General features: G+C 34.2%; 3 protein-coding genes and 1 long non-coding RNA gene across 5 annotated transcripts in view; 3 read left to right on the top strand and 1 right to left on the bottom strand.

Moving 5' to 3' along the window:
- Window positions 1–4242, bottom strand: part of zf(an1)-3 (zinc finger (AN1-like)-3) — a 14199-nt gene extending 9957 nt beyond the window's left edge. The window contains exons 1-6 of the mRNA XM_009864150.3: window positions 4047–4242; window positions 3612–3730; window positions 3176–3251; window positions 2630–2697; window positions 2167–2273; window positions 1375–1472 (exon numbers count right to left, since the gene is read on the bottom strand). Coding sequence (XP_009862452.1) covers window positions 1375–1472; window positions 2167–2273; window positions 2630–2697; window positions 3176–3251; window positions 3612–3730; window positions 4047–4099 — 521 coding nt within the window. The 5' untranslated portion in view covers window positions 4100–4242. The remainder of the gene's footprint in view (window positions 1–1374; window positions 1473–2166; window positions 2274–2629; window positions 2698–3175; window positions 3252–3611; window positions 3731–4046) is intronic.
- A 2496-nt stretch (window positions 4243–6738) lies between these two features.
- LOC100179412 (ciliary-associated calcium-binding coiled-coil protein 1-like) lies at window positions 6739–10004 on the top strand. Its single transcript, XM_002126288.3, has 6 exons — window positions 6739–6947; window positions 7204–7313; window positions 7664–7833; window positions 8367–8584; window positions 9114–9221; window positions 9500–10004. The coding sequence occupies exons 1-6, from the start codon at window positions 6873–6875 to the stop codon at window positions 9740–9742; spliced, it is 924 nt and encodes a 307-aa protein (XP_002126324.1). The 5' UTR covers window positions 6739–6872; the 3' UTR covers window positions 9743–10004.
- Window positions 10005–10012: 8 nt separating this feature from the next.
- LOC100186530 lies at window positions 10013–11880 on the top strand. Of its 2 annotated transcripts, none has more exons than XM_026835540.1 (5): window positions 10013–10105; window positions 10366–10475; window positions 10899–10993; window positions 11248–11395; window positions 11625–11880. In XM_026835540.1, the coding sequence occupies exons 1-5, from the start codon at window positions 10094–10096 to the stop codon at window positions 11878–11880; spliced, it is 621 nt and encodes a 206-aa protein (XP_026691341.1). In that variant the 5' UTR covers window positions 10013–10093. The 2 variants fall into 2 exon arrangements, with proteins under 2 accessions (XP_026691341.1, XP_026691343.1); XM_026835542.1 differs by having other exon boundaries at window positions 10902–10993.
- Window positions 11881–13090: 1210 nt separating this feature from the next.
- On the top strand, window positions 13091–14799 carry LOC113474504. Its single transcript, XR_003396165.1, has 3 exons — window positions 13091–13249; window positions 13734–13869; window positions 13930–14799. It is a non-coding gene; the product is annotated as an uncharacterized LOC113474504 (long non-coding RNA).
- The last annotated feature ends 2317 nt before the right edge of the window (window positions 14800–17116 follow it).

Consider the following 17116-nt stretch of genomic DNA (forward strand, 5'->3'; position numbering starts at 1 on the left):
TACAAAATTTAAATGTATATAAATAAGAAAATATTTAAAAAAATAAAAATTTTTAAATGGAACTTCTAAAAAATACACAAATGGAAAAAATTGCTAAAAATATATAAGAAACTTGATAAAACTGCTAAAAAATAAAATAAATAAATGAAAAAAACTGCTAAAGTGACAAAATTGAGGCAAACCACAAGTTGCTGATCACACATTAGTGCCACCCACAATGACAACACAATATGGGCAAGTATGGACACGCCTTGTCAGATATTAGATCAACCAAAAGTTGAATCAAAACAAACTCAGCTCAGAAGACGCTTGCTCAGCAAAATGAATTCTGCCAAAGATTTCTCTTTATTTAAGCTTTCATTGTGAAAAACATGCAAGGCATAGAACAAATAAAAAAATGTTAAACAGTATTTTTTAAAGTATTGTTGAAAATTGAAACCAAATCCCACGCTAGTGCTAACCACAATGTAAAATAATATTTTCACAAAGCCTGAACAATTTCAATGCTGCAAGATTAATAATACATGTTGAAACATCACATCTATTTTAACTCCCAATTGTACAGCTTCCAGGTTACAAATTTAGCTTGTTTTGACAATTGTTTCTATTTAAAGACATGATTTATGTTCATAGAGCATTGGCGCATTTTCCTATATGGTGAATGCATAGTGTTTTACAAATTAAACTTTTTTTAAAAGGCAACAAAACATAATCTGCACACCTGCTTTGTTCTGGGGGAATATTAAACCGGTTTTCCACAACATAAAATACTTAATGGAAAGTTGCTTTACAGTTAAATCAAATATAAATCATTAAAAGACTCACCATAAAATAAAGAACCCACAAAAATACTCTTTTGTTACCAAAATATCAGAACCTACAAAATACTTACATATATGTAACAAAATATCTAAACTCACAAAAAAACTTCTTTGTTACCAAAACAAAAACCAACAAAACAGGTCACTAAATTGTTTTCTCAACTTTGTTGCCTCCAAACATTCATTTTTTTTTAAATTTTATAGGTCACTTCATAGGTGCCTGGGTAGGCATTACAAGGTGTGCATATATTACCCCAAAAATAAATCAGAGTACCCATGGCCATGAGTACCCAGTATAAATGCATAAATATTTTGATAGCCTATCCTACAAACATGTCTTAAAATCAACATATAGACAGTGAACAACATATATATGTATGTATAGACAGTGGTGATAGTGCAATGATTGGTCTATTTCTCAAATAAAATCTAATAATGTGACAAGAAAAACAATATCATATTTCGTCAGCATAAACTTTTATCTTATAGGTAGAATGACTTTTCAAAATTAGCGCCTATACCCCACTATGCCACCCCACTCATTATTTCCTACCTTAGAGATTCAGAGAATGGAGTTAAAGTCCCATCACCACGATCCACCACGCGGAAGAAATTCAGCTGATCACCATCTCGGTAGACAAGAAGTGTCACCTGTGATGTCATAAACATGTTTGTGATGTAAAGGTATCAGCATAGGGGTAATGTTAGGGGGTTCATGGGTGACAAATCAGGAGTTTTTTTAAACATAGGTGACAGTACAGGTTTTGCACCAAGGTTTAGGCATAAAATCGATTTAAACTGCAGGCAGGTTAAAAACAACTTTATTTTGTTATTATTTATTAAGCTGTGAGCGATTATTGACAGAAACCTAAGTAACCACTTGTATTTACACAATTACAATGGTAATCTAAACCAGCGTCTATTTTATCGTTTCACAGAAAATCCCAACATTTGTTAGGAGTTTAAGACAAATTCTCACATTGATTATTTGTGCCATAAAATGTAATTAATCAAAATGTGAATTGTTTACAAAATCATATGAAAATATGATGCAACACTTCAGTTATTCACATCACAATAGCAACTTCCGTACTTAATTTGTAACGCAAAAGTTTTGTAACTTTTTTAATGTTGGCAGTTTTGTGTTTATGGTCGCAAATGATTAGTTTAAAATTTACAATTTTGTGCCACAATTTAGACAGGAATTACAGAAACGCAAAAACAATACAACAAAGAATTACAAGTTGCAAATTTCGACCTACTAATTGAAAGCTTGTATATAAATAAAATTTAAAAGAATTAACAAAGATGCAAAAACCCAGACTAGCTCGATAAGATGAATCACCTGTTTTGTGCCATTTCCACCACTATGTGGTGTCGTTGGTTTATCGAATAAATCCTCGGGGTTATCCAGAGGGTCGGGAAGGTCACGTGACTCTTCCATTGAGATGACTGTATTGTGAAAGTGAATGTCATATTGACTTGTTTGGAATACGAGTATGGAACTTTGTAAATGTAAAATATAAAAAGCCAACTCTATGTCCCTATGTATTATTCTTCGTATTTTTGGTCTTAAAATCACAAGAAAAAAGTCTTAAATTATTCCATTAAATAAATATATTGCAAAATAATCAAGATAAAGAAATTAAATTTGAAATGCCAAAATATGAACAAACTACAAAACCAAAAATGGGCCTCAACTGATGCATTTATTTTAGTTATTGTAAATCTTTTGGATCATGTATAGAAAACAAAATTGATGTAAAAGAAGATTGTTCAGTGAAGAAAATAAAACATGAGTTCCTTACCTCTCCGTGTGTTAATTGGACCGCCTCTCATCGCAAGAACCAACTTTAAAGTGCAACCATCAGTAATGCTAAATGAAAAGTAATTGCATATGAAACACATGAATTGCAGAATACACAACATAAAAAACTGATATTCTGTGAAATCGTAAAGATAGGCAGTAGGTAGTAAACTAGTGTATGAGATCAAATTTTAAACTTCAAACATAGAACAGGTTGAAGGTAACCGAGTCTGTTTGGAGAAGGAAACCTCAAGGTAAACGAGGTTTATTGAAATGGCTTTTATCTAGAATTTACATTTTACAGCGTTGACTTACTATGCTGTGTCTCTGTGTTCTATTTCTGTGCATTTTACGAGAGCAGTAAACTTTCTTTGCTAACCAGTAACCATGAAAGTTAAAATTGGAAACCATAAAGAAAAAGTAAGTATCAGTACGCCAATGAAACAAAACTGCTAATTTATAAAAAACCATATAGGCAAATATATGTATCAAAAATGACATAAAAATATATAAGTATCTAAAACAACAAAAAACATGTATAATATACTTGTAATCTCTTAAGCAACATTCATCTTCTAATTCTACGTTTTTCCAAATGAGAAACTGTTGGGAGACAGGAATTCCTAAAAATAAAACAAAGATTACAATTTTTTACAAATAATATGATGTGACCACAACCAAGATAGGATATGTTCAGGAGTCAAGACTTATTATTGGATGGATAATATGACCATGATAGTCACTAAATGTGGTGTATCAGTATAAAATAAAAACTTTGTACCAAAAAAAGTTTTATTTTTAGCCAATGAATATAATATAGGTATATTATTTACTCAGATTTTAGAACCTAAAAAGTTTATTGCAAAGAGAACTATCAACGGTGTGTACACAGTTTTTATTTTTAATTCCCACAATTGCCCAAACTTTGGGGACAACTCAAATTTATCCAAAAAATTATCCAGTTTAACACCCCTACATCTTACCTTCCAGGCGTTGAATTTTAGCTTTTACAGCGATGACTGTTTCGTATGGTGAGACTCGCAATTCGAAGCAAGTCCCCGTCAATGTTTCAATGAATAATTCCATCACATTGTACGAAAGTCTGAGAAACAACAATGTATTAGTGGAATTACTATGACTGATTGGTATTCAGCCTTGTCTGGTAATAGCTGAAATTGTATCATTGTGTGAAATAAAACCTCGGATGGGAAATTTATATATAGTAGGGTGGGGGAAGATGGGACACCTTTTAATTCTAATTACTCGTTCCATTTCAGAGTAAACAAAAACATTCAAAGAATTATAGAACCGTATTGACTCTTATTTGTTTAAACACAATCAAAGGTATTTTTCATTTTTTTCCCGTAAGAAATGCACTAAAAATGAAAAAATGTTGGTTTTGTTTTACTTTAACATACCTGTAACTACTGTGAATATTTCCCCCTTCGTCGAAAAATTCTTTATCATTCATCCTGCTATTTTGGAACACCAGCAAGGAACATGATGATTATTTCTCAGCATGCGAACATAGCTGGACTTGGCAATAGAAGGGGAAAGCCAAGCCTAAGTGGACTTACGTTGGTTGATATCAATTTCTTCCCTACACGCTACACTTTATCTAGAAATCGGTGTAAAAATTTTCATACTTCAACGCATAATTTTTTAAGAACTAATTCACTAATATGAGCATATTCCAGTCTAAAGAGTATGGCAGTTTGTTTCTCAAGAGACATCGCTCGTGCAAGACGTTTTTTTTTTGGGCGAGCGCGTGCTATCATCTAAAATCAGTGTGCAAATCATGTACATTTCCAAGCAACATTAGGAAATCTTACTTAATTTAATACATATTTTTATTGTTTAATTAATTGGCATGAACGAGACAAAGTATGGGGTGCATAACCAAAAATTTGTAAAAACAATCGCTTGTGAACCTGCCATGTATATGAATATTCCAATATATACAGTTAATTGTGTTAATATTAATAAAAAATCGCTTTAAACTCAGTAAAATCCTCATTCTAAGTTCATTAAAATATTTTACAGTTATCAATGTCATTGCATGATACGATTATAGAATTCTATAATTTTTAGTTATAAGTTAGTAAAGTTACTAACGGCGTCTGAAACCGCGTATTATAGGCAGTAAATTTAACATTCTGTCATTGTATATTTAGCATAACCTGTGACTTATCTTTCTATTTGGCACACACAGTGACTAGCCTGGTTTTAAGGTACGCGTTAACATTCCAAAACACACTTAAGCTATTTATACGAGTAAGTAAACATTAATTATTTATACGCTATTTAGTCAACAACTTGTGAAACGTTAAGTTTATTCAGTAGGCGGAACTGGTCGAAAACGAACACCTCACCAATACAGATAAAACAGTCAACACTGATCGGGAATCTAATTCTTCTTCTCCAAACAAACAAAACAAATCGAGATATTGGAATTAGCGAAAGTGGAATTTGCTTCCCCGGATGCTCATATCGCCATAACACCAAGATCACGTGTTTATATATTATCGAAATGCTATTTCTATGTCGTTTATTTAAAGCAAGTTAAAGTGAAATTCCAAGTCTTTCGTGATATAAAGTTCATCACGTCTTAGTTTTACCAATGTATATAGTAGTTATATACATTGGTTTTACAAAGATTTTAAAATAACAAAATATAAAAAATCTAGTTTATGTTTTAAAAATCAATTTGGAGTATAGACGCTTGTACAACAGAATACCGATTTATATGTTTAAAAAGGAGACAGTTAAATGCTCGTGTTTATTGAGCACGTAACCGATCATATAGATCCACTTTCGTCGAACAGTTATTCTTGTTGCTGTTATTTTTGGGCGACGTAATATCAAACTAGGCGAAAATTGGCATATCATTTAATTTTAAAGGATAGCCGTCTTATCAGAAAATTGAACAACTTTAGTATGTGTTATACTGTTTCATATTAAGCTTTCTGGGTCGTATATAATTCACATGTTTATTTTTCTTCGAAGATATATATATCTATGCCTTTCAGTACCACACGTCATTTGACTTTTACATCATACTATAATTTGTTTGTAGTATATGACATCATAAAAGTCATTCAAAAATGTTTTTCAAAATTTTGGTAAATGATAACTTTATTCAATTTAGCTTAGCGTCAAAAAGTGATAGCCCAGTTGTTTACCAGGTAAAATAAAAGCCACACAAGTGTTGTTTTAGCAACAGGTACTATAGATACAGTCAGAGAGTCACAGTCTAAAGCTGATGATGTTACACAGAAAGATATCAAATGACACTTGGGTTACTGATGTACCGATTAGACGTAACATGAGAAAATTGTATCGCATAGAAAAGTTTTGTAACCACTCGAACACACGACTGTTTCTCTTACAGTGCTGATAAATAAGTCTAACCATTATAGGTATATATTGAAGTCATTTAGAATCTATAGAACAAATTGTATATAAAATATTAACTTTGAGGGATTCGTTTAGCTCTAACAGTTTAAATTATTTTCTAACATTGCCGCTGCCGGCGAACCAAGGAAAAAAACGAGTAAGTGCTAACTAAGAATCTTGATTAATAATTTGTGTGTTTTTGGCTTTTATTGTACTATTGAAGTCTATTTAGAATTTAAAAAGACGTTCTTTAATTATCGAATTTGGTAGAACAATTGTAATTTATATTTTTAATCAAATCCGTAAACTTTTAAACAAAACGTATACCAGTAAGTAAACCCGATCTATATACTAACTTTGAGTAAACCTACGTTTTGTGTGAACATTTACCTCAAACTAACGACCGAAACTATTATCGAGGTTCACGCGAAAATGTGTAAATATTTTTTGTTTAGGGAAAAAAGAGAGAAGCTGACCCGGTAAGTGGAATATTTAACTCCTTTAGACCAGTAAAAACAATAGAATTTGGCAAGCATCATGTGCAATATTTTATTTTAATTAATATAAGGTATACACATATGTTGTTTTTATAAAAACAAGAACGCTTGTCTCAGAAATGTGGACCCCCGCTATAACAAAATATTTAATTATTTCAAACGGTAGCAATCAAGCGGAAAACTCGTCCAAGCATAACGATTGCCATAACAACGCAGAACCCACGCTGTTTATTGTTTTTACTCCCCACTTTACAAGAGAAATTCTGAAGTGATTTGTTTTGTGTCAATAAAGGGCAATGTAGAACAAGTTTTTAAAGTGTTAGACGTTGTCATTTAATTGATAAAGTTACGATGAGTGGTAAGACTGCTGTTAGCAGCAGCGGTAAACGCAGAGCACAGCGCAGCGACCCGCTTGTCGATATTTCGGTAATTTTTTAATGTTCAATCTCCTTAAAAACACATTAAACTGAAGCTATTAGGAAAATAATATATAAATATGTATTTTAAGAGTACTATTTGTACGATTTAGTGCTGGTTACGTTATATTATATGTTATATATATATATAATGCTAATATGTATATTAGCATTACCATGTTAGATTAAAAAGATTACTTTCTAAGAGGATGTAAGATTACTCGATATATTAAAAAAGAAATTAACATTTGTCTTACCCACATTAGGATGAGGAAGCAATTGACAAAGAACCGAGTGGTTCGTTTGCTTGGAAGTTCCTCCTTCCATCCCAGATACGAAGTTTATCACAATGTCCGACCCCTGAGGAACTGGAGCAGTAAGTATCTAATGTATCTTCATGGAAGCCACTACAAACATCCCTTTTTTAACGGTTTATTTTTTTATTTTTTAAAAGACCTGTCTAAAGTTTTGGTTAAGATATTAATTTATACATGGCATTGTCATGCATGCCATGGAAAAAAGTTAACATTGTCACTGAACATGCTGTCAATGTCATCGCATTAACATTTCATAAACTATTTAAGTGACAATGTAACATATAGCTTAAATAAAGCCATAACCAATTAAAATTAACCATTGCACGAATCTACTAAAACAGAACTCATCTGCATTTAACTCTTTTTACTTGACATAAACATGACATACTGCATTTATTTCCTATTGCAGAAAAATGGGCATTGTTTTAAAATTTGACCACCACAGTCTAGAACTACGGGAAGCTTGCCAGCTTGATGTGTTTGTTATTTCATATCACTGGGCTAAGGAACAAGGTTTCGATGAAAGGCAACTCAGTGGTTTCATTACTTTACTGCATCATATCTTGGAAAATGTGAAAAGTAAACTTTGTTTGTTTCTTTTGCTATAAACAGTTTGAGTAACATGCTTAAATCAGATTGAAAATATTTTATGCCCAAGGTATATCTTTATATAAAAGGCAACGCGGTATTTTTAGTTATTTCTTTATTAATCCGCTAACATATTCATTTTCAGAAGAATTTAAATCAAAGCAGACGCTAAAGTGCTTATTTATTCTGCTGAATTATATACATAAGAATGAAATTGAAACTTTTTATGTCCCGGAAATAATGGGTTCAAGGCTCATCGCTGCTACCATTGTGGTCGTATGTGTGTCCTTGGGCAAGACACTTAACGGCAATTACTCCAACCCAGTGGCCACTAATGGGTTTCCAAAATTATCAGCATAAAAAAAAACGAAAAAAACAAAAAATAATCAATCACAAAGTAACATACATGGTATCATGTAAGCTGGCACGAGGTGTATAAATAACCCTGTTATAACGACTGTCGTTTACCTGCCACGCGAGTATAAAGTAAATTTCATTCATTTCTTCATACATACACATTACAGGTAACATGAGCAAAGCCGGTAACTTCCAATACATGAAGGAATGTTTTTCTGGTGTTGGTTCAGACAACCCTGACCTCGTACCAATACCTCTCTACTTTTTTAAACTTGAACATTCTAAACTCATCATAAAGTATCTCATATCTACAATCTTTCAGCATTATTCTTTGTACCAATACCTTTACTATCAACAGCAGGATGAACTAATTATCGGAACAGATGTTAGTGGCTGCAGTTTTAATGTGCCTTGTGGTTTTATAGTTCTGTACTAAGAAATAAGTGGTAGGATTTTGTCCGATTACAATACCTAAAAGGGTATAATGAAACAGAACAACCGTGTTATAACGATTGTAGTATTTCGGCAACGCAAAGATAAAAAAAGTTATATTAAATCAAAACATCCAAGTTATATACACCAGCATATGTATGGTTGTTTAATAAATTTCGTGCAAAAATCAACGTTAATTGGGTTGAAAGTTGTTTAAACCATAAAGCGCTGTGACCACTGGGCAAAGACTCCATGTTGACTACTGGGATATATATGTAACCACCTTAATACTAAACACAAATACATTACCAATCATGACATGAATTATTACCAAGGCGTTTAACTTTTACACTTTTACTTAAATTGTTTTTCAACTATTGTGTGGCCAATGCAGTAACACTAAACGAATTAGCCATATTTAAAATATAGAAAAAGATCATAACAGACACGACTTAACCACCTTACTGTTTAATTCATTATAGATGATGTTGGAAACCTGTCCCGTGTTGAACAGTCCATATCCTGTTCCGTTAGAAGAAGGAATGCCTTTGGAGATGTATGAAGAACACTTGATAAAAAAAGAGTCAGAAGTATGTCGTCATTTAAATTGTAGTTCGACAGTGGGCATGAGGTGTATTTGTATGCCATGCGATTGCCATAAAAGAAAGATACTGATACATGGTAGTTCTACATGGGACAATAATTGTCCACAAAGTAACATACTTGGTAACTCGTAAGCTGACACGAGGTGTATAAAACAGAACACTCGTGTTATAACGACTATCGTTTTTAAGCAACCGAGGATAATGCAAGTAAATTCGCTTTTAACACCTTCGCTTTTAACACCTTTTTTACGTTGCTGCTGCAGAAATTAACGGATGACGAAGAGACAGACGATGCAACTGCAGATAATTTGATCGGTGCAGTGATGGACGCCATGGAAGCAAGCGGAAATGACGTAGTTAAGACTGTGTCGACCTCTGAGTTGCGAGGAATCATCGAGAGAGTAACAAAAGAAATGATTTTGCCGGCCAAAACTGAACTGAAAACCAAAATAAAGGAAAAAGAGCAATCCTATTTAAACAGAATCGGCAAAATACACGTGAAATAATTTGCCCCATTTAGAGCATATTGCGATACATATGGTATTTGTTGTGCTATTTCGCTTTTCTTTAGATTTCTTCGTTGGATAGGTTGCACAGTGTATTTTTATTCAGCTTTAACTGTGGTACTTTAAAACCGACACCCGCAATTAGCGTTGTAAATAAACCAACGTAATTTTTTTTTTCGGTTTTAAACAAACGAAGGCGAACCTTGTGAACTACGTCACATGGCACTTTGTGACGTCACATTACAGCACAATTCAAATTTGGGTTAATTTGATAATTTAAATACATATCACGGAAAATGTTAATAGACTGTCTCCTCTCAAGATATTGGAATATTTGAAGCTTAAAAAGCAATGTCACAGCAGGTAAAATATAAAGTTTTTATAACTTATCATGTGGTATCCTAACCTCAGTGAGTAACGTTATATACAAAGGCTGCATATAAAAAACTAGTACCTATCCTTTCCTCTTTAATTTTTGTACGTTTTGTAATAATGCTGTTGATATTCGTTAATTTTTTCGAACGATAAAGAAAATTTTCGAACAAGAAAAGAGAATAGAAACATGTCCCATCTTGCATATACTCACTATATATATTATTATAAGATTTTCTCATTTTCCCCAGTATCCGAATCACCAGAAATATGTTTTCACGAGATATGTCCCACAAAGCACAAACCAATCATTGGTAACAATCGTTCCGAACAGAATGCAGCAACAACAATGTGACAGAAGGTATTTAACAATGGTTCAAAGCCAATGCAAAACTGTTAGTTTTCGAACCTATATTGGCCATTGCCCTCTCACTTGGCCCAGCGGTCAAGCGCTCGCAACGAACTAGTAGACACCGGGTTCGGTGGCCGATGCTGCCACTATTGTGGTCGTATGTCCAGCACAGAGAGCACTATAGGTGACTAAATAGTCAGCCATACTGAAATAAAGAAACAGTTACTCACAAAGCTACACACTTGATCTTGCTCCGGCATACGAGGATAATCTTGTTCCGGCATACGAGGATAAATACCCAAAGTTCACTTTAATACCACAGTACATGGAAAACACGACGCCTGTAAAGTGCTGATTTATAAATTACACGCAAATTAATTAAACGTAACATAACCGAATATGCTAAATCAACGAAATGATATATTTCCTCAGCAGACCGCCCATCTATGTACAAGGGCAGCCACACTGGGTTGTTCAGCAACAAACGACAAATACAAGCCCAACAAAATACGTGCGGTATTTTACAGGTGAGGTATTACAACGATTTTATGTCGGCTGGCATGCACAGTCTTTGTCGTCCGAGCAATCGCTGTTAAATTTAGAGTAGAGTAAAATACTCAGGACGTAAAAATATAAAACCTGAGAATAAACGTTCCCTATTGTTTGTACAAATCATCGGTTCAGGATTGGTTAACATGATCGTTCCACAATTATCACTTACAGTGTTAAAGTGCAGCAGACATGTCAGTAAAACTGTTCGATGTTTAAACACCTTTTCCAGATATTCCATCTCATGTTGTCTCACCATCACAGCGAAGATGTCACCCACTAAACAAATGCATATCGATACCAATGTGGTCGCACGTCAGAGCTGTGCCGCTGTCCTTCTTTGAGCCACAGCGGAACGCATCAGATGCGAAAAGCAGAACGTAATCTATTAAATTATGCTATGCATTTATGCTATGCGAAGCTCATTTAATGTAGTTTTGCAAAATTGCTCATTCTGCGGTTTAAAGTTAAGAGTAATAAGTCTCGAATAAAAACACAATATCATGCTCATAAACTAAATTCCAAGCGAATAAAGTCACTCCGCGCGTAAGATGTAAAATAAAACCTAAAAAACTGTCATAAAGTTTCAAATGCCCATGCGTTTTGCAGCAATTGCCGACCACAAAATAAAGGTTACTCTCGGTTACGGAAGGATATCATTAATAAAAAGCCCATTCGCCATCATAATCGAGTTTCAAAATCTTCTGAGGAAAACGCTGATCTAAGTTGGTTTTTCGACCCCAAGAAGAAAAAACGGGACATCGTGTCGTCATGGTTTGATGACGTCAGTGATAGTGACGTAGAAGAAACATGTGAACCCAATACCGACGAAAAAAGGCGAGTACCTATATTTTACTCAGATTAAAATCCTAAAATATTTTAAAATATCATCTGGATGTTATAAAGCTAGCTAATGTACAATGTAACATAGTGCAGCCTGATATCTTATATCCAAAATTTCTAACGTTACATTCAAATATGTTGCATATTAAGTCAAACTGTCACGCTTTACATATTGGCGTATTTTATAAATATCATGTTTAAAATACCTTTCGGTTTTATTTTTTCGCGCGACAACTAAAATCACATATCCTTCGTTGCAATGCCAAGGTAGTTTATTTCAAAATAGCAAGGAGCAGTTCTTTGTTCATTTAGATATACTCCAGCAAAGTAACATTTCATCTATAGTACGTTGTGTATCACATAAGGTCATACAGGGCCGGTATTTACGCTAAAAAGTGAATCACCAAAACTACCATTATGTTTACAAACAGTTTGATTCGGGGCCAAATGCAGTTTACTTGACTCACGGCTACGTGTGGGAAATTGTTTTGGTTCGTTGTTGTGTGTTCCCACTCATTTTTTTAACATAGCGGTTTTGTAAGGCTCATATTGTGTATGGAATATTGTATAATACGATTTCAAACTATTTTTTAACCAAGTTTAACTTGCGCATAGTATAAATATCGGACTTCGAAGGGTCATTGCTGGAATAAGCTTGGTTAAAATCATGCCCATATATTACTGTAAGGTAAAATGAGATAGAGTCGGTATATTTCTTGAATACATTTTTAACTATTAACAATTAACACTGTATGAATATTCTTTGTTTATGATGCCAAATCGGACGAGAAAAGAGAAAACATGAACCATCTTACCAAACACTCTATCAGCATTATACGAACGAATGTTAACAACGTATTTATCCCCGCGGTGCGGTGCCAGTCGTACATTATAACACATATGTCTCATTTCGTGTTCCTCACACACGCCTATAAGGAATGTATTACATGCCAATAGAAACTACCATATTACGAATAATATGATTGTACTGTACTGTACAATGTTCTGTTACTAAAAACAGCACTATCCTGTTTATGCCGTATAATATATATATATACAGTGGGGAGGGGAAAGATGGGACACCTTTTCATTCTATTTTCTCGTCCCGCGAGGTAGTAAACAAATAACATTCAAAGAATTATAAAATCGTATCCTCACGACTCCCATAGACCGTTGTTGATTGTTTAAAACACGATTAGGGCATTTAAATGTTATGTGCTAAAGGTGTCCCATCTTCCCCCACCCTACTGTATATAGGTCTAACAGCAGCGATTCTGATGAGCCTTTAAAACGAACAGAAGAATCCAGCAACTTAGTGACAAATTTTGGGAGCGCTTATATTCGTTGGAAGGAGACTGACCAACAAAACTCAACAGACGAAATGGAAACAGGTATATATAGATCTACAGCATTGGGATTAATATTGAATACTGAGAAATATAGTAGGGTTGGGTGAGATAGGACATTTTTCGTTCTTTTTCCCCTCCATTCAGAAGTAAACAAAATATATTTACAAAATTATAAAAATGAACCGATACTTCAAAAGAGCGTTTTTAATTGGTCAAAACAATATCAGGAAATATGTGATTTAGATTCTAACGTTATTCCATCTTACCCCACATCAGTACTATATTCAACTATAATCGTTTCACGTAAAGTTCGAAGGCACGTCGTATTGCCGCAGCCTCTTGACTTGTAATGAGAGACAAACTTGCCATAGTTTCCTTTTAATTTTGGGAGCGGTTCTGTAAGCGCCGCGGTGTGCGTTGTGCGTATTAGTGATATAACGTAATGCATAGAAAGTTGATCAGAATATTTACTATCCATGCACAGATGATAATTCACATTTTACAGCACTATTTGTTGGCTTTCCAGGTGTGTCATCGTTTCAGAGAATTAATTATTCCGACCTATACGAGGCAGAAACGGCTGTGAATATCCTGAAAGCGAGCTTGCTTAGTGAGAACATACAAGCAGCGGTACAGAGCATTCGCGAAGAATAATAACATACGTAATTACTGAAATACAAACTTTCTGTAGAAAGCATTAAATATAACGAATACGTAAATAGGCTCTTATAGGAGAAGTCGACAACAGCGGGTACTGATGTGCGAAACAAAGAGCATACAGCGCTTGAGTGGGGTTAGAAATGCAAAATGGTGGTTTCTGATTTTCAAACTCTTTACTTGCAAATGGACTTGCGAAACAAATAAGCTTGCACATGGTCCAGACATTACATTATAATTGCTCTAAGCGTATACCACTGTCGTATAGTTGGTTATTAATAATATACACGGAGTTTATGAACACCAAGGTTATAGTAGTGTGGGGGGAAATGGGACACTTTTTCGTTCCATTTTCTCTTCTTATTTTATAGTAAACAAAGAACATTCGAAAGTTATTAAACCATATCCCCGCGCCACGACTTTCATAGACTTGTAAATTGTTAAAAACACCATCCGGATATTTGGGTATTGGTGCTAAAGATGTGTCGTCTTCCCGACAGTATATTTATTTATTTTTAAATATAGTTTTATATATATTTTTTTTAATTATTACATATAGCGTTTATCTCCTAGCTGATTTTAATTTTTTTTCTGAGATTTGTTTTAAGGTTTTACTTGAATGGTAAATTCCCAGCCCCAGTTATATTGTAGTACTAAAAATGTGTTTTATAAGAATTGATTGCGACAGAATGTGTGTCGTATTCAATTAAATAAGGACAATATAGATAAAGATGCGACTTGTGGTATTGTGGCAACACAACAAAACACAAGAGCAAATTACACGTTTGTTGCTTCGTAACCATCCTATACACAAAACGCGTCGCCTAAAATAAACGACTTTACCCGTTTACGTAAAACATCACAGTAAGAACATTATTGGCGCAATAGTTGCATGTTTCCTTTTTTGATACTAGAATAAAACAGGCAGTGACGTGCGCTTCGATGTATTTACTTGCTTTTTGTTTTGATTGCGCGACACACGACACACAGGTTCGAATTTGAAAACTAAATACATCAGTTTTGCAACTCATTGTATATACTAGAACAGTTATAGCAACGACGTCAAAGAACAAACAAAAACAGTAATGTTGTTCATATTAAGAGAGTTAAGTGGAAATTGCATTTACTTTCTACGCTTTAAAGCGGCGTACGTCATTGTAATATCCTCCCTATAGTTGTTTACGCCTGTAGATGCGGAGTCAATTGAACACGAACATATACAAACAATTGTATTGCTGCGTAGGAGACGAACGGAAAATTGTCTTTTTTTACCTGCCTTAGTTAAGCCGAAAAAAAGATTAGCCATATTTTTGATGCAAAGGGTCAGCGAATACTCTTTTTAGCCAAGCAGAACACCGGTCATTGTAATATGTCTGATGATTTTAGCGCGATGACGTCGTGTAAGGCGGGGGCTGCGGAAACAATGTGATTCGAGATCTGTATATAGACAAACAAGCAGAGTCGGACAAACGAAATATCCAGGGTCCTTTGCATAGTAGATGTTTTATGATTATAAGTTTGTAGCTTTATAATTTCTGATGAAGGTGCGCGTTAGAACCATAGTCGCGGTATAAGTCTAACAGAAAAAGTAGTTATCGACTTTCACAGGACTTTAGTTTTTCTAAATAAATATATTTTCTACTTAATACTAAAATAAACCTATGGTACAATCTAACCATAATGAAATCAAAATCAATTTTTTTTTTTTTTAAAACGTAAGTTTAAACGATTTATATATAGAATAGATCAGAAGATTTTATGTGAAGAAATATGTATGGTAGGGTGGTGGGAGATGTTAACCGTATCCTTACGCCTCCCGTATACCGTTGTTAATAGTTTAAAACACTATCAGGATATTTGTAGATTCTGTGCTAACGGTGTCCCATTTTCCCCCACCTTGCTATAATACTTAGGAGTAAGATGGGGTACAATTACCACCGAATTCCATCTTTGCTGATGGCCGTGTTTCGAACAATTAACAACTTTCTTTCAAAATCGCGGGCTACCTTATATATACGTGGAAATACTCTTTATTTGCTATATCAAACGGGAAGAGTAAAAAGAATAAAAACCTGTTCCATCTTTCCCCATCCTACTATATGTTACGGAACTGTGAGTTGGGAGTTGGGGAATCACCAGCTGTTAAAGTGTTTGGTTTTTGTGAGCCGCTGTATATAACGTGACGTCTTGTCACACGATCAGATTAATTTGGTTGTTTGTATCTGACAAGCTACGCTTGCGTAACCAATTATAAACTGGCTAGAATGAGGTAATGGTCATGTGTATCGGGGCTATGAATACATTTACGTTCTGACGCAATCGCGTTTCACGCAATGTTTCGCATTTACGTAATATACATTAAGTTGCTCACATGATTTTACGTCGAAGTTGCTAGTCTTTATATTTCCACAAATTTTCCATTCGGTTTATCCTATTCTTCTAAGTGAATCGCTAATATAGTGGGGTAGGGACAGACGGTACACCTTTAGTACATAAAAGCCAATTACCCTGACCGTGTTTTAAACAATCAACAACGGTCAATGGGAGTCGTGAGGATACGGTTTTATATTTCTCTGAATGTGCCCTGATCACTACCAAATGAGACAAGAAAATGGAAGGAAACGGTGTCCTTTCACCCCATAGTATATACGTATATATTATATACGAAACTGAATAAACGTTAGTGTAGGTATATATAATACGCCAAGTCATACATTATAGAATACGTGATGTACCCGTATTTACACGCTTTCCTATTATGCGTAATGTATCTGTGAATCAGACAAACGATGGCGCTAGTATTAATAGTGCCTGCTGGTAATCAAACAATTTCGGTCAGATAAGAACAAGCACTTATTGCAACATATTTATTTCCGACCATTCTTCACACATGTACTAATAGCCAGCGGTGTACCGAATGTCCGCATTCATTGTGTTAAACATTCAGCTTATACACTAAGAGATATAACGCGGTTCATTAATGACGCAATCAAACGTTGAAGATATTTTTGTAGCATTGCAATGCACGCTGCGTGACACTGACAAGTAATCCGTCTTCTTCTTGCTACGCAGATGATGGATTAAATTAGTTGCGTATAAAAAGATAAAGTAATTTGGAAAATATAGTAGTCTATACTTTGGACTCGGAAGTTTTTGTGTTTGTGAACAAGATTGTTTATCAGGTGGGTCTGTGGTTTGCTGCGATTTTTTATATGTTTTTAATAAATTTAAATAGCTAATGTGTTTTAAATA

This window comes from Ciona intestinalis, chromosome 1 (assembly GCF_000224145.3).
Source record: "Ciona intestinalis chromosome 1, KH, whole genome shotgun sequence".
Classification (NCBI taxonomy): domain Eukaryota; kingdom Metazoa; phylum Chordata; class Ascidiacea; order Phlebobranchia; family Cionidae; genus Ciona; species Ciona intestinalis.

Excerpts from the sequence above, each read along its gene's own strand:
- LOC100179412 (XM_002126288.3), top strand. The coding sequence starts at position 6,873 with ATGAGTGGTAAGACTGCTGTTAGCAGCAGCGGTAAACGCAGAGCACAG. Across the intron at positions 7,834-8,366 it reads TATCTTGGAAAATGTGAAAA|GTAACATGAGCAAAGCCGGT; the intron begins GTAAACTTTGTT and ends TACACATTACAG. Across the intron at positions 9,222-9,499 it reads TGATAAAAAAAGAGTCAGAA|AAATTAACGGATGACGAAGA; the intron begins GTATGTCGTCAT and ends TTGCTGCTGCAG.
- LOC100186530 (XM_026835540.1), top strand. Across the intron at positions 10,994-11,247 it reads ATACGTGCGGTATTTTACAG|ATATTCCATCTCATGTTGTC; the intron begins GTGAGGTATTAC and ends CACCTTTTCCAG. Across the intron at positions 11,396-11,624 it reads TCAGATGCGAAAAGCAGAAC|CAATTGCCGACCACAAAATA; the intron begins GTAATCTATTAA and ends TGCGTTTTGCAG.